The sequence below is a fragment of the Siphateles boraxobius genome, unplaced genomic scaffold (genome assembly GCF_051911475.1).
Source record: "Siphateles boraxobius isolate OS27281-9 unplaced genomic scaffold, OSU_SipBor_1 16, whole genome shotgun sequence".
Lineage (NCBI taxonomy): Eukaryota > Metazoa > Chordata > Actinopteri > Cypriniformes > Leuciscidae > Siphateles > Siphateles boraxobius.
In genome coordinates, this window is record NW_027508766.1 from 19,064,746 (window position 1) to 19,086,919 (window position 22,174).

Sequence of the window (22,174 nt, forward strand, 5' to 3'; positions counted from 1 at the left end):
GGTTACTGCTTAAAATTGGCAAGAATAAAAGGTAGAAATATTCATTCTTCAAGTATTTGCCCCTTTTTTTTCTCTACAAGAAATAATTGCAATTGCAAACAAGAATCGAAAAGAACCGGATTTGATAAGCAGAATCGGAACCAGAATTGAAATCGCTAAAATTGAAATGATACCCAACACTAATTCTCAGTATATACGATTATATAATTTGCATTAGATTTTGCATAGCTGATGTCAGATAACAAATAATCTCTTGATTTATTTGTTGAATTCAGAATAGCAAGTAATAACTTATTACTTCCAGAGGAACTACAGTTTGTCTTTTCATAAGATAACTTGTAACTGCCATAGTAACATCCGACTCAGTCACCTACATTTATCAATCTTTGTTTTGCACTTTATCCATTCAGTAGTTGTTAGTTACTCGTGTCTATCATTTTGTTAATAAAACCCTTTTATTACACTTGTTACACATCTACCTTGTGTTGATAATACAATAAGAGGATCTACAAGTTAACGATATCTCACAAATCCTTCAGATAGATTGGTCAGATGACAAACTTCCTCCAATTTATATCAATCTAATTCAGTTTTGTTCTTTTTGATTTGTTTTGTTCTGAAGCTAAGCAGGGTTGAGCCTGGTCAGTAACTGGGTGGGAGACTCCCTGGGAAAAGTAGGTTGCTGCTGGAACACGTGTTAGTGAGGCCAGCAGGGGGGTGCTCACCCTGTGGTCTGTGTAGGTCCTAATGCTCCAGTATAGTGACGGAGACACCAAACTGTCAAAAAGCACCGTCCTTCGGATGAGATGTTAAACCGAGGTCCTGACTCTCTGTGGTTATTAAAAATCCATGGATGTCTTTCGAAAAAGAGTAGGGGTGTAACCCCGGCATCCAGGCCAAATATGTCCATTGGCCTCTCTCCATCATGGCCTTCTAATCATCCCCATATATACTACTAATTGGCTTCATCACTCTGTCTCCTCTCCACCAATAAGCTGGTGTGTGGTGGGCGTTCTGGAGCAAAATGGCTGCCATCGCATCATCCAGGTGGATGCTGCACATTGGTGGTGGTTGAGGAGATTCCCCCTTCTATTTAAAGCGCTTTGAGTACCCCAAAAGTGCTATATAAATGTAACTAATTATTATTATTATTATTACAGTTATATGCAATAGTGTTTACAGCTAAATGATGGCATGTTCATCTCATGCGAACACATGAAAAAAATGTTTCTCAGTAATACTCTTACTCTTTCATCCCAACATATGAAGCTAATTACTTGTTCTCGGCATAATAAAAAAAACTACTAAGTGTGGGAAAAGCTGATTTATACAGCTGTTACCTATACTCTTATTTTATTATTATTCAAATTAACTATTATTAAAATTAACTACGGTATTTTCTTTTAAAACATCAAAAGGTAGGTTTTTTATACTTTTTTTTTCTAAGAAACTGAAATTCACATTATTGATTTATTATGCAGGATAAATGTTTGTTCTAGTCTTACATTCTACCAAACAACACAACAGAAAAAAAGCAAAACAAACAGTCTGCTAAAGGCACGTAAAATGCACAAAACACTTTAACTTACTGGCAGATTCTTTCAAGCCCATGGCTTTATGGACGATCACATGCAGGAAGCCATACAGACCAGGAGATTCTTCATCTGGAAGAAACAAGAAACACTCAGTAAGTGTATGTGTGTCTGAGAGGGAAATGAGTGAATTTATGAAGTGTGCAACTCCTTGCTTTAGTCATCTTTGAACAACAGCTCTCAAAAGGAAAGACGACACCTGGTGTATTCCAAAGCACTAGTGTCTAGTAATCTCTGTTTCCCTCTCTGTGCTCATCAGTAAGAATGTGAGCAGCTGGTGACTGAGTTTATGTCTGTTGTAATTTTAACAGTTCTATTCTAATAGTATATCTCCTGTCTGTGTGATCCATTTCTCTGCTGGACTGGTAATAGTAAATATCAGGTAGTCAGTAATGCAAAGTCAGATTGACTAGAAATATGACGGACTAAAAGTTTCTTAGGGCAGTGCTTTTATAATTTTGATGTCATGCACTAGTTGCAATATCTATTACATATAGATCAGATCAAGTCAAGTCAATTAATCATAAAACATGATTAATGAAAACAATATTTATGATAAGCCCCAGAAAATGTGAGGATTCTTATAGACTTAAAGGCTCATGTTCTGAGAGGAATCCTGCTACACGTGAGGGGTCTCCAGGATCACTGAACCAGTCATCACTTCAGGGTGGCCTTGACCGAATTTTTCTCTCTCTCTCACACACACACACACACACACACACACACACACACACACACACACACACACACACACACACACACACACACACACACACACACACACACACACACACACACACACACACACACACACACAGGCTTATTGTATCAATATTAGAAGCAGTGGGTGGCAGTGCTCAAGTTGCAGTCTCTCTTTCTCTACGTTTATTTAGCAGAAAGTGAACTAACAATCATGGACCTGATGGTGTTTGTGGATATGCGATCATAATCCAGTCCAAAAGTAAGAATCAAATGTAATCTCATCATTCGGTTTGATTAAACTCAGACTCACCTTAAAGAAAAAGTCAAATCATCTCTGCTCCAATAGCACCACTACATCATTGCAAAAAACAAAAAAAATGCTGTTTTGAAACACCTTTCCTACACAAACCCCTCATCTACCTTTAAAGATGAGTCAACTTTCCAGCGTGTAAAGAAAGTTAGGAACCATTGAGTTTTGCTCTTTCATGTTAAGCAAGAATGTTTGAACTTCACATTTACCATATTTGATGTGCTCTATGTTGTTGATCAATGTTTCTTTAGGTATATTTACAGCCCCACGCGTGAGGGGCACACATTTCTTTCGGCGTGCCGTGCATGTTAATTAATGAGTGCATTCACAATAGAAGCAGGAGCAGCGAGTGAGCACCAAGCAGGAGCAGTCAGAATTGGGAAGCAGTGAAGATGGGGTTTTGGCACCGAGTCTATATTTGATGCACTGCATTAGAAATTGAGCATGAAATTAGAAATAGTGAAATTTATTTTGTCCACACTTTTGATGGACAAAATAAATATGATTTTACACAAAAAGTGTTTTAAAAGCAAGTATGTCAGAAAAGCAAATGAAGACTCAAAAATATTTACAGAAGATGTACCCATTTTAACTTGTTTTTAATTATTTAGTTTGGATGAAAGAATGGTGTATTATAAAAAAAAAACTAAAGTAAACTAGCCAGAAAATATGATATATAAACTTTCTTTTTGTTTATGTAATACACAGACAGGTATATAGGCAAGCACTACCCAAATCAAACCCGAGTGTGCATTTTTTGTTTGTTTGTTTTAATCCGCAGAGTTTGCTGTCTTGTAATATCAAAATATGACTGAAACGACAAGATCTGGGCTGTTTTCTTGGTTGTTTGTGTTGTTTACCATTTACATGCGAATGTTGTACACATCCCCATCTTAACAAACTTTCAAGACCATCAAGTCTAAGACCAACTTCTAAAAACAAATTTATAGTTGTCTTTGTAAAGAAATACTCGCTTATGTGTAGCCTTGGAGCCGCTTCTGTGATGCTGTACAAACTCTTCCAGTGTGAATACTCTGGTGCGTCTGCAGCTGTAGTGACAATTTAGTCATGCTGACGTGAAGCTGATGCTCAAGCTTGCGGTGTGCAATGGCCGTTACACAGCCAAGTTAAGGCTGCTCTAAGCTTGAGTGTAAAGATGCAATGTTCCATAAAAGCCAGACTAAATAAGTCAAGTCACCTTCATTTATATAGTGATTATAACAATATAGATTGTTTCAAAGCAGCTTTACAGTGATAATTGGAAATTAAAGTAACAGAGATTGTTTTGGCTTTACAGCAGCTCTAGAATAAAGTTATTGTCCAGCTAAAGTTAGTTTTGATCGATTCACTTCCATCGCAACGATCATTAGTTATTAACTTAGGGGCCGCTTACACGACACCGTTCTAACAGAAAAACCTTACTGCGATCCGGCCACCCATTTGTCCGCTCACAACAGATAATGCGTCTGGTTTTGTCAGATTAGTGTGTTACCATCTGTTTGTGTTAGTCGATGCTTGTTTTCACAGATTGAACATGTTCGATCAGCATTTGCATGCCTGAAAAATGTCATCTGTGTTGGTTGCTGTCTGTCTGTGCAATGTGAAGTGGCCTTTACAGTAAAACATAGTTGGGCACCACTTGGTTTCTTGAATTTTACTTTTAATTTCTGAATTTAAATTTAGTTTTAAATTACAAGTCAATTCTTGAATCTGAAATTTAATATAGGTAATAGAGTAAAAAGGATGTAGAAATGCAATTCTAATCATAATATTTATTAAATTATTTAATGAAATTAAAATGAACTGAAATTTTTAGAAAATTGAAGACAATAAAAGAAAAGTTTGTCAAGACCAATTTTTATAGCTTAAACTATTGCTCAAAGTTTGAAAGTTTTAGGCTTTTGCCTATAATGTATTCGCTACTGAACTTTTATGCAATCAATTCCACTTCCTTTAATTACAATTCAACTTCCTGAGTGTTGTAGCCAATTCAGTTCAAATTGAACTCATGGCTTAAGAGTAAATTCTAAAATTCAGAATTTTGCCAAACCTGGAATAAAAATCAACAATTGTTTAAAAACATTCCAACATAAAGAGATCTTGAAAGCCTCATAATTCATTTTAGTGTTTGTACCTCACATCCTAAATTAATTTAAATTCACAACAAGCATCCCAAAACCATAGCATTTCATGAACCCACATTTAACCAGTCCTTTTCTGAGGATCAAAGCAATAACTAGGACTTTTTCTGTTTCCTTTCCTACCTCCTCCTTCAGCAGCCGGCCATCATTTAATTACTGTTCTCTCCTTTTAAGAGCTCCCAGTGTCACCGTTCCTTTCATAATGAAGACAAATACTTCTTATAGTTCTGATTTGTCAGCTCAAACTACTGGTATCCAGAGGAAAGAGAGTATTTGCGAGTGTATATGGGGTTCATGGGGGTATGTATGTGGCAGGGCTTGCATTCCTTTACCAGATGCTCATCATTTCACCTTATTCCCAGCATCTTAAATTTTGTAGCAGGAGGGATGTTGTGGGGTTCAGGGAATGATCAGAGGGGGTCTTTCTGTGTCACGCATACAGTAAACACATTCATTTTTGCTTTAAATCCACAGTGGTTTGTGCTTCTGTAGATGTTCTTTAAGTTAAATATATATATATATATATATATATATATATTCATTCTCCTCTCAAATCAATATTTTATGTATGGTCAGAGTATTGATAAAAATAAATAAATAATAAATAAATAAATATTATGTCATCCAGGTATGGACTCACTCTCTTGTTTCATGCGAATGCAGCTGCTGCCATTTTCCAACAATTGTTTTGTTTACTGTAATGGATTATAAAATAACAAACAGGTAAGATTTAAAAAAAGTTTAATCTCAAATCAATATCTCTCATCCACATAATAATTTAGGAGGTGAAATATCATGAAATAAGGGGTATGACTGTGCCATATACCTTAAATCTCCATCTAGTTTGAACTAGCCGCTTGCTAGCAACTGCTTTCTTCGCGGAAGCTTTGCATTAAAAAGCCCTAATAAAATAAAATTGAATAAAAGTCAATACTCCGTGTCAAATTATTAACTTACAGTATGTGGCAAGTAGCCGTGTAATAAGTGGGATAATGTACATCCAGCCAGTTGTTATCGCAGAATAAAATAAATCCCTTCAGTGTGACGCAAGACCTGATAGCCCTGATCACCCTGTTGGGGTTTATTCTGCAATAACAACCGGCTGGATGTACATTATCCCTTAATTTTCACCAAGCGATATATTATACAGTATTCTCACATTAAGCAATATATACTATATATATTTATCAAATCTTGGGTGCATGATTGTTTATATCACAAAAATGTAAACTGTATTGTAATACAGCTCTCTATATAAAGTTGGATATATGATTCGCATACAGACAATACACTCAAATAAGGCAATATATAATATATAGCAAATCTCAAATGCCTGATATTAATATATTATGAAAATGAACAACATGAATTTCTATTAAGCTGCTTTGAAACAATGTGTATTCTGAAAAGAGCTATATAAATAAATTTGACGTGAGGTTTTGCGTTACAGTAATTGTATCATGGGATAAGCAGGTTTTAGAAGAGGTTTAATGCATTTCATGGCTAAATGCATTATGTTTAAATCTACTTCCAACCACTAATAATACAAAAAGAGAGGTTTGGAGTTCGTGTACAGCATATGTCCTTTTGATAGTGACTAACTCCAGCTCTGCTAACTGGGGTTATATGTAGGAGATGCTGGACAGATGGCTTTAATGTCATCCAAATCGAAAAAAAGTCCACATAAATACAAACAACCAAGTTCAGAAACTATCCCCTGCCCTGCCAATGTAGCAGCCTCTACATTGCACAGGTTATCAGACGAGTAGAACCAGACTGTAACCTAGATTTCTGAAAATCCCATTTGGACTTTTGCACTGTGATGGAAAGAGAAAGAGAGGAATGAAGAAACTGGGGTAGTGAGTATAAATAAAAACTATTGGGATGAGGAGCTGAAGGCATTTAACTGGAAACAAAAGGGAAAGAAACACTGGAATGGAGAATAAGCTTTGTACTGAAGTTCTCCTCAAGTCAAAGACAAATGAGAAGTATGAAAAACTAATACTAACTAAACTAAATGTATTTCTGGACATCTGATATAAACTGAAATTGATTTCACTGACATATTTTACCCTAGTCTCCCCAGATTCAGACAGCATTTACATTTGACCCCTCTAGAAGTAACTATATCAGATAGCAGAGAAAAGAAAACGTGAAAATATGTGTCACTTACCATCTTTGGTGCTGGTGACGGGAATGTTGTGGACAGTTCTGAGTTTGAAACAGGAGCCGGTTAACACTTGCAGCTCTACCGAACTCAACACACATGCCTGCAGGTCTAAAACACACACACACACACACACACACACACACACACACACACACACACACACACACACACACACACACACACACACACACACACACACACACACACACACACACACACACACACACACACACACACACACACACACACACACACACACACACACACACACACACAGTGAGCTCTAAAGTTAAGAGCTATACAGTTAAAGCACTAAAATTACTAAATGGAAATAAAGTAAAACGGAACTAAAACTAAAATAAAAAATAAATTAGATTTAAATAATAATATAAAAAATGGAGAGAAAAAAATGACAAGCACATAACATTTCTAAAACAAAATTAAAATGAAAACTAAACATATAAATAATAATAATATATAAATAATTAAAAATAAAAATATGATACACATGCATTGATGAACGTTCATGATGTCGACAGAAAGGTAGGACATTTTTAGGATAATTTTCAAGAACCATTATGACTCCAAATCCCCCAAATGTCCAACACATTATTTAAAGCCCACTTCCATCTTGGATGACAAATACAAAAATGATTGATTTTTGGTAAAAATTTTAAACATAAAATGCAATATATGTTTTGTAAAAAAAAAAAAAATTAAAAAAAAAAAAAAAACAGAAAAGAGATTACTATATGCACCTGGTCTTTCTGGTGTTAAAAAAAATATTATAAAAAATACAATAATAAAAAAAAAAGATTAATTATCCAAAAAGTAAACAGCTTTGTGAACACAGAAAAGGCAGAAATAACCAGGTGGAAATAAACTCATAGTAAGTGAGAGCTCACCAGTGCATCTAATTTTAAGTTATACATTTTTATTATAACCTATTGTAAATAATTATAAATAAATCATCTTGCTGCCTTCTTGATAAATTTGCTAAGGCCCTATAGTGGAGCTATTAGTTTTAAATATTTTCAAACCTTAGAGAGCATTACTGGAGTGACAGCGAGGCTAATACAGAAATTATGGATTGTGTAATTTTGTAATGATGATTTGATATTGTAAGGGAGAATAATAATGATATTTTAAAATAACACGTTTTCTTACCTTTCTTCGTCAGTTTCTGAATGCTTTCCCTCCATTCTGACCTCTCATAATCTGAGGACAGCAGGAACAGGTAGCTCTGGAGAGAGAAAGACAGTGAATACAATAACAATGGCTCCCCCTATTGGAAAGCTACAAATAACAGAAGCATAACATTCAAACAGAAAACATGTATGCGTCATGTGAAACAAGTGTTAAAAAGATATCTTTTCACAAATAACAGTGTTGTAAATCAGATGACTGTGCGAAGCGGTACCTTGCCGTGTTTGTTGTGGATGCGGAATGGGATGGTGGGGGAGTGTAACAGCAGACACGACTCCTGCTCATTCATCTTCTTCCTTAGACGATCCACATTACGACTTTGACCTTTCTGTGCTTTCTGTTCACACACAAATCAATCTGGTATTCGTACATTAAACATGCACTTACAGTTGTGGTCAGAATTATTGGCACCCCTGGTGAATAAGGTCAAAGATGGCTTTAAATATAAATCTGGATTGTTTAAAAAATCTAAAAAATTAAAATGTAAAAGAATTGAAGGGGGGGGGGGGGGGGGGGTAAACATTTTTATAGGTTTATATTAGTTTATATATTTATAATATATATCTGTATAAAATACCCACGTCACCTCCGCACCTAACAGCAATTTTGCTGGTTCTGAGTGTTTATCACACTAACGTACATATTTTGCAACAGGAAATAAAAAAGATAAAATTATTAATTATTAAGACTATTAAAATAAATTGATCATATACATTTTTCTTCAAAACGATCTAAATTTTTAATGCCTGTAGGATTCAAATTTAATGCTGTTTAATGCCATTTAAGGTCTTAATTTTCACAAAATCCATTTAATGTATTTTAATGCTTTTTAATGCCCTGCGGAAACCCTGATTGAGAGGACGTGTGTCTAAATTGTCCTAATGCTCAGCGAGGGGGAAAGTTTGAGTGGCCAAAGACTCTCCAAGGATAACAGATGGAGAATTGCAGAGATTACTTGAGTCTTGGGGTCAGAAAGTAAAAAAACAACAAAAAAAAACAACAACCTCCACATCACCACATGTTGTTTGGGAGCGTTTCAAGAAAATTAATTCTCGCTCATCCAAAAGCAAATTCCAGAATATTCGTTTGTCAGACACGACTGGAACTTCAAAAGGCAGCAGATTCTATGGTCAGATGAAACAATAACAAAAAAAGAGCTTTTTGGCAGCAAACCCACCAGATGGGTTTGGGGTAAACCGGGATAAAAAGTACCCCATGCCTACAGTAAAATACACCGCTGGATCTCCCAAGCAAAAACTCCAAAGGTGTGACCTCTGTGGAACTTTAAAGCAAACTTCACAGTAGGCTTGCTGTGAGTCGGTGTCGCTAATGTTACCAGTTACATCCCTTTTGGGTTTCACATTTGGTTTCAAGGTGAAATTTTATTAGGCGCCTATTTAACCAAGTTTTTCACTGTTTCACCGTTTTTTTGTTGTGTTTTTCATTACGAATAATAATGAACCCACCATTCAAGTAATTGCCACACCTAAATTGGCACTAATTCTAAAGCGAAAGTAAAATGCACATTTTACTTTCACTTTTGAATTAACGATTTAAAAGAGAGGTAAAATGGGTGAATCGCCATTGGCTTTTTTTTTTTTACGAAAAGGAACTTTACGAAACTGCTTCAACTGCAAAGCCAATGCAAGAATTGTACAAATAACTGACTAAACAGAGGTTTAGTAATAAGCTGTGAACCCTTTTAACAAGGCTTTGAAAATAATAAGATGATGGTTCTATTCATGGTTAAATTAAAGCCTCACGTTTCCGATTTCATTCTGTCACTTACCATTTTACCCATGTATGTGTGATTGTGTGTATGTGTTTGTTTAGATCAGTTAGATCTGTTCATGATTTAGTTAATAAAACTTGTGGACAATACATATTAGATTTTGATACAATACATATTTGAGTCAATTGAACGATTTCTGGTCTTGTTACACGCTCTAAACGCAAAACATGCCAAGAAATGCATTTACACTGCAATTACAACTGCATAAAAATTTTACAAGATGCAGCAAGTCCTAGGTGTGTTTGACATGAAGCAGCGCTGCGCAGATCGTATGGCGATTAGAGAGCAAACAGCTCTGTATCCTTTTGAATCGCTCTCGCTGTACTATGATTTCATTCACCAATAGGTCTGCACAGCGCCCGTTTCAGGTCAAACACACCCAGGCTGTTCGAAATCGCCCCTTATATCCTCATTCACTATTCCTTACATTAGTCCACTCATATAGTACACTTGAAGGAGTGAATGAAAATAAGTGAGCGAATTCTGACACTGAGGGTGCCAAAAGGGCTTTTGCTTTTGCATAGTTTGTGCTTGCTGTTTAATAATCATTTGAAAGTTAGCAAACTGGCAGCTCCCATAGTAATGAATAGATCTCAGTAATGGAAACTATGTATAAACCTTGTCAGATGAAAAACCTACACTAAAGGAAAATTATAAATGTTGCCTTGGCAAATATCCTAAAATGTAAGTTGAACCACTAATATCACTAACTGGAAATAAACTAAAACTGAACTAAAAGTAAAATAAAAAAATACATTTAATTTAAATAATAATATAAAAAAAGAACATAACATTACAAATAAAATAAAAGTAAACCTGAACATATACGGTAAATCATAAATAATTAAAAATATTAATAAAAACTATATTAGTACATAAATAATACTAAAATAACACTGCTACACATGTAGTGTTGAACATGCAGGATGTCCATAGAAAGGTAGGACATTTTCAGCATTGTTTTAAAGAATCATTATGACTCCAAATCCCCCTAATGTCCAACACATTATTTGAAGCTCACTTCCATCTCGGATGTCAAAGACAAAAAATTTAACTTTTGGTAAAACATTTAAACATGAAATTCAACATACTTTATGTTTTGAGGCTCTTAATGAAAAAAAAAAAGCGTAGAAAAAAGATTACTATATGCAACTCTTTCTGGTGTAATGTGTTAATAGATTATAAAAACTACAATAAAAAATGAATAATTTATTACATTTAATTACACAATTTAATAATCAATTTAAATATTTATACCTCTATATTATGCTATACCCACATTAGACAAACGGTTTGGAAAATAGATGTGATGGATGATATAGCTGTGAGTGCCATGTTCTGCCGAGACACAGAAATGTATTCGGCATGACCCTCACAGTGCTTTATGGGTATTCTCTAGCCATTGAGCCATTGTACATCGATTGTTCACTCATTATTGTGATGCATTATGGGATTGAATGAGTACACTCCATAATGTCCACAATAGTTTCGGACACCACTACAAATGGGCGTTCCCTCAAAAAGTGGCCTAAGGGTTTAGGGGAGATTTCTAACACAGCCCTACTCTCTTAAAGTGAGTCAAAGCATTCGCTCAGCTGATTCGTTCAAAATGGCTGATTCATTCAGTAACAAAGCAAGTGATTACTGACTGTGCTTCTGCATGGGTAATTAAATCACTAAACCAAATCGTTCAGAAATGAAACACCACTGTGCGTTCCTCAGAGACACTTAACTCTTTTGCTGTAGCTTTGTTTGGAACTATTTTCATCGGAGAAATGAAAGCAAAAACAGACAGTATTGACAATAGTATGCCTAACATGTCACTTAATATTAACTTTATTGAAAAGTTGTACAAAATCAATATCACTTTTGAAATCTTGCTGATATTCTGGAAATGCTATCTTATGTTATAAATATAAAAAAATAATTCATACTAGTGTGTCTGTGAAAGTTTTCATTATGGCTGATGCTATCATCCTCTCAATGTGTGTTTATGAGCTTTAGTGGAAATTATGTTATCAGGCTTCCACAGCATATTAAAGACTCCAGAGCTCCACTGCTTAGTCGTTAATGTGCTGATGTTATATTATATCTTGACAATGTTATGGACTACTCTGTGGTGCAGTAATCGCTCTGAGCTGAAGCAAATCCCAGATGAGAAGATCCGACAATCCCAGAAGTGAGGGCTCTTACAGGGGAACTCGTTCGATTCTCTAATTGCCAGCTAGCATAAACAAATTTCACTTTAAACACTCATCAACAATTACAAATTGCCGATTAATGATTATATACAATCTTAATAGTAATTATTAAGAATAATGTGGTTTTCAATTGGTAAACTGTGCTTGTAAAAATATTTGATCAGAATATCAACTTGCCTAATAATTATGTACGTACTGTAAATATATACAGGGTTTGCTCAATTTCCAACCCTAAGTATAGGCAATGTCTTAAGCACCACTAATATTAAGCTTAACATTTAGCTTAGTTTTTATCATAAGTCCTCATTTAGATCTTACCTTCTCTTTCTGGATCTCGCTTTTGATGGTGGAGATCTTGATCTTCATCTCCTCGATCTCGTGCTCAGAGAGTGTCTGGACGTGAGGAAGAGAGTCCGTGTCATCCAGAGTCTGGAAGCTCAGATCAGCCAGAGGGATGTACCATTTACACTCATACTGCTGATGCCTCCTGACAAACACACAAAGAGAGAAACATACTTGAATGTCAAATAAAAGCATGATTTATTATGTTATTTTTAGTTTAATTTTAAATTTTGCTTTAAAATACCTAAATTAAATTGACAACCTTAATATATTTATATATTAAGTAGATAATTTGAGTGTATTAAGTTGTTCCTGCTTGCAAACACATGCTTCATGATATCATTTTCTTCCTGGCTCTGTTGAGACTAATGTAAGCAAATAATTGAAGCACTCACTATGGAGAATACAGTACACACACGCACGCTTCAGGAATCAAAATGTGCAGAAATGCTTGATAAAGCACTCTTATTGTGAGATGATTGTGAAGCCCAGCATGGCTTTGCAGCAGAATATAATCTGTTCACCATCATGCTTAACAACCAATTAAAATCATCTCCTAATTAATTCAGTCTGAAAAACATACTGAATACTTCACAGTCTCTGCCAGTGCTGAGAACAAAACCCAGAACTGAATGTCCCATAATGCCGAGCATGTGAGGCAAAGTAGATTATGGCTGTGTCTGAAACTTAAAAATGCTGCCCTCAGAGGATGCATTCCCAGGTTAATTCCAAATGAATGTTAGCTTCACTTCCTGTCTCCTGAGATACTTTCATCTGATCGATTTTTGAAGGTAGCATAGATGTATCCTTCACTGCCTATGATATTCCACAATCCTGTGCGTTCCATTCCATGACAGTTGAGCTAAAAAAAAAATTAAAAAATGACATCTGAAAGTTGGGGTTGGTGATCAGTTTGTGTGTAAATATACATTTATATTCGCTTAGTCCCAAATCTTGCTCTATTTTGTTGTAGATCATTAAACCGTTACGCTGACTCGGAAGCCTGTTCGAAATCAGTTTCAGGAGGTATCTTCATGTGCAAATGCACAGCCTATAGAGTGTGTGTGTGTGTGTGTGTGTGTGTGTGTGTGTGTGTGTGTGTGTGTGTGTGTGTGTGTGTGTGTGTGTGTGTGTGTGTGTGTGTGTGCGTGCGTGCGTGCGTGCGTGCGTGCGTGCGTGCGTGCGTGCGTGCGTGCGTGCGTGCGTGCGTGTGTACTCTGCATGCAGAGTAACAACAGCTATCAATCGATATTACGATGTCTTTGACATAGTGACCATGACAACAACAGAGTGCCAAATGATAATGCACCTTTGTAAATTAACACTTAATCTACAGGCACCAAACACACAACTGCCTGTAGTGTGATTTATGCATGTAGTGGTAATACATAACTGAGAGAGAAAGTGAGTTTGTGTTAACTAAAAATTTTGTTTCAAAGTTGTTAATAAATCAAAGATTATTGGAGTACATTTTACAATAAAATACTATTTCAGTATTTCTACTTTAAAATGTTGTTTTATTCAATGTGTTACTTGCCATTTCTTTGCAATTATTTAGTAAAATTTATGAGTATTTTTGAGTGAAAATTTTAAGAGAATCCTACACCAATTTGAACTGTCCATGTTCATACCCAACTGCTGTCTTTTTCATCTTGGCACAGAGCAGAAGGTCTGTGAAGAGGAAGACATGACGGAGTTTACGCGTCCCCTCCGACACCTCCACCAGGAAGCCATCCTTCACCAGCTGACGAGCCTGTGATATTTAAAAAATGAAATATTGATATCAAGTCAATACTACACACACAATTAATCCAGTGGCAGTAATCTTTTTGACACTTGAACATAGTAGGTTGCGGTATTGCACCTTTTTATATGATTTTATACAGTTATGATTACAAACTCTCTTTCTGCCTCACTACATTTGCGTTTTGAGTTATCTTCTTATTGGTTAGGGGTATGTTTCCTGCAAGCATTGTTGGCAGACATGGCTGACTATGGTCGCATGTAGTTCAACGATTCAGTGTTTCCAGAAAACAGTTTCAACAAATAGTCATAAATAGCATTACAAGTTGCCACAGTGTGGGTGGAACTACAGCTCTTGACCTGTGGTTATAAGAACAGTTTCCTGTTAGAATGACATGTGGACTTAAATAGATCATTCTCTTGAGCAAATAGCAATAACTGCCTTAATTCTTCACGGCATAGTTTCAACAAGGTGAAAATTCCTCCGAAATGTTGGTCTTTATTTGACATGATAGCATCATGTCAAATGATCCGACACGCAGATTTGTCAGCTGCACATCCATAATGTGAATCTCCGTTCAACCACATCCCAAAGATGCTCTATTGGATTGAAATTTGGTGACTGTGGAGGCCATTTGAGTAAAGTGAAAGAAGTTTGAAATGATTGGAGCTTTGTGACATGACTCATTATTGTGCTTATAAAGGGATGGACATGGTCAACAACAATACTCAGGTAGGCTGAGGTGTTTAAATAATTCTCAATTCAATTGGTACCAAGGGGCCCAAAGTGTGCAAAGAAAATATGCCCCACATCATTACACCACCAACAGCAGCATGAACCATTCATACAAGGCAGGATGGATACATGTTTTCATGTTGTTTATGCCAAATTCTGGCCATACCATCTGAATGTTGCACCAGAAATCAAGACTCATCAGAACAGGCAACGCTTTGGTGAGCTCGTGTGAATTGTAGCCTCAGTTTCCTGTTCTTAGCTGACAGGAGTGGCACCCAGTGTGTCTTCTGCTGTTGTAGCCCATCTGTGTCAAAGTTATATGTTGTGTATTCAGAGATGCTCTTCTGCATACCTCGGTTGTAACGAGTGGTTAGTTGAGTTACTGTTGCCTTTCTATCAGCTCAAACCAGTCTGGCTATTCTCGTCTCACCTCTGGCATAAACAAAGAGGAATTTTAGCCCACAGAACTACTGCTCACTGGATATTTTCGCTTTTTGTGAAAATTCTCTGTAAACCCTACCGATGGGTGTGCGTGAAAATCCCAGTAGATAAGCAGTTTCTAAAACACCCATGTCACCAACAACCATGCCACAAATGACATAATGAATAAAAATGTATTCCGTAGAAAAGTTTATCACTTTAAAAGGAAAAGACAGTCATCTTGTCTTGTTGTTTATGCATATATCCTATAATTTGGGATCAATCATTTATTATTATTTTTTGTCATTGTTTAATTATCTTAGGAGATTCTGTTAAAGGACTCCAACCCTGTCATACTTTCCCAACATAGATATTCTTGTGTTGCTGGCACAGCACTGTGTAGCCACACAACTGTACCAGACAGCACATTCTCTGCTTAGCTGGCACAAACCCAGAACAATTGTAAGTTTAAGTGAATTTTGAGAAGAATGAGATAAATGATTAATGGTTACCCTGTGTTTTCCAATGATGTTCCTTGAATTTAAAACATGTACTGTTTATGTGTCTCAACTCATACGCTTCTTACTAGACCAGGACCTAAAGTGGGTGTGTTAGATAAGTGAGATATCCTAGACATTGTACTGTTGGGTGTGTCTCTAGGAAAAGGGTTGGCTAACACTGACTCATCCTTATATGCCCAATTGGTATTCCTAGTGAGTCCAGCAATGTCCTGTCAGTGGGATGGTGGTTTTATCTGCATGAACCTAAAGAGAATAAAGTTGATGGTGTCTTAAGGTGCACACTGTAATTAATTAAAAATTTAATGTAGTATAATTATATGAGATTTTTCACCATGTGGACAAAGAGATAGTTCACCAGTAAAATTCTGTCATTTATTGACCCCTCATATTGTTCCAAACCTGTATATCTGACTTCTGTGGAACTCAATAGGAGATGTTAGGCAGAATGACAGGCTCAGTCACTAGTCACTTTCATTACATATTTTTTCCATACAATAAAGAAAATTATTATTTCTGTCTAACAGTTCCTTTTGTACGAGTATGGAATGACATGAGGGTGAGTAAATTACATGAATGTTTGGGTGAACTATGCCTTTAAACTGGCAGGGAGAAATATTTGAGGTAAAAAAAGAAAAACGGTCCTTTTGATTTAAGGAGTACCCTGTACCCAAGCTGCCTAATAATAATATTATTGCATTATAGTTGTGATCACACAGTTAGTTGTGATCACGCAGTTAGTTGTGTAATATAGTAATATAGATCACACAGTTAGTTGTGATCGATAGTTAGTCCAAATATGACAGAAAGAGTTTACTTTTACCACAGTTTGCTATCAGAGAATACTATACCGGAAGTGCGCATACAACTGAGATTTTACGTAGAGAAATATGTAGGCATTAGACCGTGCATAGAGTCTATTCCGCCAACTATGCATTATACCATGATGGTTAAGAAGCGAGTTGTATGGCTGCAACTTCTGATTATTCTCATAATTGAATAATCTGTTGATTATTTATTTGAATAATTGATCTGTCAGGTAGGGAAAAAACCCAGATATATATTGATACAAAGCTGGCTCAAGTTGAGGTGTTATTTTTTTTTTTGCTGTGGAATGCCCACACAGACCAAAACTAAGAAAAGAAACATACCAGATTCAGAATAAAATGCTATTAATAAAGTAGGTTTGAAAACACTCTTAAAAAGGCACTGATACCTCACCGGTCTTAAAGCATTACTTACAGCAAAGGACTGTATATGCAAAATACATTAAACTTCGTACTCTCTTCTGTCACACAAAGTTGCACAAACACACCTCTCCCTTTGGTGTGGTCACGGCAGTCCTGCTCGGGTCAATCTCTTCATTGATGCTGGAAAGGAAGTTCTGGGATATTCTAAGAGCATCCTGTAGTAATGGGTAGTCTGGATGATCCTTAGGGGTGTGTTTCAACAAGTCCTTATATAATAAAACAAAAATACAACATACATGAGTTTTATTTGTATTCTTAAATTGATAATCCCACTACTAAAACAAAAATGATAGTTATAAACCTACACTACAGTTCAGAAGTTTGGGGTTGGTGAGACTTTTTAAATGTTTTTGAAAGACTGAATTTATTAGTAAGAACCGGAATACTGTGAAATATTATTGCAATTTAAAAGAACTGTTTTCTATTTGAATATATTTTAAAATATATTAAATATATGTAATATATGGAATTTATGCCTGTGATGGCAAAGCCGAATTTTCAGCAGCCATTACTCCAGTCTTCAGTGTCACATGATCCTTTAGAAAAATTTATAATTTGCTGATTTGCTGTTCAATAAATATTTTTTTTTATTACTATCAATGATGAAAACAGTTATTCTACTTAATGTTTTGATGGAAACCATAATAATTTTTTTCCCAGGATTCTTTGATTAATCAAAATAAAGGAATTTGTTTTAAATATAAATTGTTTGTAACATTATAAAATAATTAATTAATAATCTTTACTGTCACTTCTGATCAAATTAATGTGTCCTGGTTTTATTGTATTTTTTAATCTTGCTGACCACAAAACTTTTGAATGGCTGTATATATGAGGGAGTCACATTTTGGACAAAGATACTGGTGGAATTTGTATCCATTTTCAAAGGTTATAGTACCTCTCGTCGAGGATTTACGAGTTTTGATGAGATATTTTTTGGTGGAAACCACCTTCTACTGACATCTGGATTTGTAATGGCCTTAAATCCGTGATAAAAAAATCAGGTCTGACATGTTGATACTCGAATCTTAATGGATATGATGATCTTTAAACGGTAGAATTTAGTGTTGGAGTGTCTCTTTATGGCACAGTTAACTATGGTTTACTGATAAACGCCCCAACTCCAAAATGCCATCACAGACAATATGCAAATACTAAGAACATCTAAAGACAACCTAAAGACAACCTCAAAAGTGCACATTCTTTCAAATTGACTGCAGTTAAATCTCTACAGAGTTTACAATGAACGTGAACACATATTAACCTGGTTAAACTATAAGACTCAATAGAGTCTTATACAAATACAAATAGAGATTTATTTGAAACACTGCAAGCTCCATCAGGCCTAAAATAATGGTAGGCCTAATGTCACAGCTGATTGCATCTGAGTGCTTTTGTGAGTGTGCATGTGTGACTCCAGAAAAATACTAGCCTGTGCATTTGCCTTAGTAGAGGTGACCTTACGATTTTAAAACTAACTATACAACCAATAGACGTTTATATTTTTAGAGAGAGCAACTCACATGCAGGACAAGAGTGCTGCGAGTGACACGGTCAATAGGCTTGTAGAGGAGAGCTGTAAAAACAAACATTAAATAATTAATAAGAGAGTGATCATAAGTTATGGAATATTATTTTATAAGATATGTATAGATTTTAACTAAAAGACACTCATACTTTCAATCCTAAAAATGCTCAAAATGCCAAACACACCCAGAGAGAGAGAGAGAGAGAGAGAGAGAGAGAGAGAGAGAGAGAGAGAGAGAGAGAGAGAGAGAGAGAGACAGAGAGAGAGAGAGAGAGAGAGAGAGAGAGAGAGAGAGAGAGAGAGAGAGAGAGAGAGAGAGAGAGAGAGAGAGAGAGAAGAAATACCCATTCCCAAACTATTACACAACTGACTGAGCTGCCAGATACTAGGGGATAATAGCATCTCTGAGCACTGTACAAATATGAGCATCCAGGACAAATGAATCCAAACACTGAGAGGAGTCTCGGTTTATGTCTTTAGCTCACTGTAAATCCCCACTCTCAGTAAGCTGGCAGACTGAGAGAGAAAGGAAAATGCATATCTGTCAGCTCATACAGTATCATGCCCTCCCTTAACACTGCAGTGGGATATGAACACCTCATACCATACACTTTATACCAAGCTCTTGCTATTCTGTCCAATTTATACAATGTGATATCGTTTTTAAGCCAACTGTAATTCCTAAAGACTGTAGCCTATATCTAAAAGAAAATGTTCTGCTTTTTTTTTTTTTTATAATGGCGGCAAATGTCTCATTATGCAAAATTTTACACTGGCATCATTTTTCACAAACATTCGATTGCTAGTCAAAGGAAAATTTGCAAACTTTAATGAGGGCTTTAGATTTTTTCAATCAAGAAATAATCAATACAATACTGCTTTGCATCAATATGCAAACAAAATTCAATATTGCACTAAGGTATAATTTTAAGAGCCTGTACTTGAAAAATACTGGATATTCTGAATAATGTATTGTGGTTACGGCCCTGCACTAACCACTGAGCCAAAACTTCAACACAATCATTTCTGTAATTTCTGTTGACCTCAATTAAAAAAACACAGCTTATCAAAGTCAGACTATTGTCTTCCAAGAAAAACCAGTCAGGTACAAGGAGCACTGTTACGGAAAGTATATTGACATACACACCCTGATAAGGGTCTCCTGTGAGCAATCTTCGGAAAAAAGAGCTTTGTCTCTCATTTCATTGACAGCACTAGTGAGAGACTTCTCCACATTCTCCTCTGCGGTCACATCTTCATCTTCTGACAGGGTTATGATGGGTTCCAGTGGTGGTCCTGCTTTCTTTCATTCTAATTGATGACGTTTCCCACCAGTTCGTACTCACTCATACTCAATGAATCGAATTATAGACTATATTTCACATCACAAAAGAACGAAGCTCTCTGACAGGGCACATTTCCCATGTGCCTCTGCAAGGCTGAAGGATTACAGTGGAGAGAGTGTGGTGACAGAAATGTTTGAGGAGGAGGAGAGAAGTGAGGTGCACTAGTAGATAAGTGTCATTTATCAATTAAATGACCAATCTTTAATCATATTTGCTAGTTTTCATTTGCATTACTGTTTGCAGGGCTTTATCAGCATTTTCTATGGTGATTTGGGGGCAAAATCTGTGGAATTTTGCTGAATGGACCATAAAATCAACTAAGCACATTTTCTGAAGAAAACATTTTTCTGAAGAAAATATGATAGGTGCTTGCATCTCCCATAGTTTGGGTTGTTGGAAGGGTGTTGTGAGCGTTAGATGTTTGAGTGTTTGTTAGTGTTTTTGGGGCAAACCTGACCTGTTGAAAAGAGATGGTATTCATCCCTCCTGGGATGGTGCTGCTCTTCTCTCTAGTAATTTGGCTCATAGTCTTAGAAACAAAACATGACAATCTGGGGCTCAGGTCAGGAAGCAGACAAACTGGCTAAACCGACCGTCTGCTAGCAGCCTCGCGTCACCAAGGTCAGATAAATCCCATCACACAGAGCCTCTTTCACCTAGATATCATCATATAGAGACTGTGTCTGTTCCCCGAATTTGAATCCCCAAAAAATGTCCAAACCGATCTAAGGTTAAAAATGTAATTGATATTCAACAAATAAAAAATAGATATAATACAGATGAGCAAACGATAAAGCTTGGGTTGCTGAATATTCGATCCCTTACTTCAAAAGCGCTCATAGTTAATGATATGATTTCAGATTATAACCTAGATGTGCTGTGTATGACAGAAACCTGGCTAAAACCAGACGATTACATTAATTTAAATGAGTCCACCCCGCATGATTACTGTTATAAACATGAACCTCGCCTGAAAGGCAAAGGGGGAGGTGTTGCTGTAATTTATAGTAATATTTTCAAAACAACAAAAAAATCTAGTTTTAAATATACTTCTTTTGAAGTTTTGGTGCTTAATGTAAAAATATATTATGTAAACGATAAATCAAGTTTGAGAATTCTGCTGGCAACTGTATACAGGCCACCAGGGCACCATAAAGATTTTATCAAAGAATTTGCTGACTTTCTATCAGAATTAGTATTGACTGCAGACAAAGTCCTAATTGTTGGTGATTTTAATATACATGTAGATAATGGAAAAGATGCAATGGGATTGGCATTTAAAGACATTCTTAACTCTATTGGAGTTAGACAACACGTGTCAGGACCTACTCATTGTCGTAATCATACTCTAGATCTAATATTATCACATGGAATCAATGTTGATGCTGTTGAAATTCTGCAGCAGAGCGAAGACATCTCAGATCATTATCTAGTCTCATGTAAATTACATTTAGCCAAGGCTGCAAAGCCAACTCTGTGTTACAAGTATGTTAGACCTATCACTTCTGCCACTAAAGATTGCTTTATCAATAATCTTCCTAATCAGTTTCATCGTCTCAGCATCCCAGATAGCTTAGACGAACTTGATATTGCAACAGAAACTTTTAACTCTCTCCTTTCCAGCTCCGTTGCACTTAAAGAAGATTAAAGAAAATAGTCCAACGCCGTGGTACAACGAGCACACCCGGGCCCTTAAGAGAGCAGCCAGAAAAATGGAGCGCAACTGGAAGAAAACAAAACTAGAGGTATTTCGGATTTCATGGAAGGAGAGCTCGATTGCTTACAGAAAGGCTTTAAAAGCTGCTAGATCTGCTTATTTTTCAACCCTATTAAAAGAAAATAAACATAATCCAAGGTATTTATTTGAAAAGTGGCTACACTAACGAAAAAGAAAGCTTCAAGCCCAGAAGTTTCCAAGAAACACAGCAGTAATGACTTTATGAACTTCTTCACTTATAAGATTGATAATATTAGGGACAAAATTATAACTATACAACCGTCTACTACAGCATCGCATCAGGGAGTGCATTATAGTCTCCCTGAGGTAAAATTTGATTCATTTGTTGCCATAGGAGAGGAAGAATTTTGCAAACTAACTTTAATTCGTCTAAATCGACAACATGTATGTTAGACCCTATACCGACTAAACTACTGAAAGATAGGCTTCCAGAAGTCAT

At 36.0% G+C, this 22,174-nt stretch overlaps 1 protein-coding gene across 5 annotated transcripts in view; it reads right to left on the reverse strand.

Moving 5' to 3' along the window:
• abr (ABR activator of RhoGEF and GTPase) overlaps positions 1-22,174 on the reverse strand; it is a 320,646-nt gene that overhangs the window by 117,623 nt on the left and 180,849 nt on the right. For 3 of the 5 annotated variants that reach the window (XM_077231905.1, XM_077231907.1, XM_077231908.1), the window contains 8 exons: positions 18,647-18,699; positions 17,189-17,329; positions 14,088-14,209; positions 12,433-12,601; positions 8,336-8,458; positions 8,083-8,158; positions 6,919-7,023; positions 1,590-1,664 (listed from right to left, as the gene is read on the reverse strand). In XM_077231905.1, coding sequence (XP_077088020.1) covers positions 1,590-1,664; positions 6,919-7,023; positions 8,083-8,158; positions 8,336-8,458; positions 12,433-12,601; positions 14,088-14,209; positions 17,189-17,329; positions 18,647-18,699 — 864 coding nt within the window. Of the gene's footprint in view, positions 1-1,589; positions 1,665-6,918; positions 7,024-8,082; positions 8,159-8,335; positions 8,459-12,432; positions 12,602-14,060; positions 14,210-17,188; positions 17,330-18,646; positions 18,700-22,174 lie in introns of all 5 variants that reach the window. The other 2 variants (XM_077231903.1, XM_077231906.1) reach the window with 1 other exon arrangement.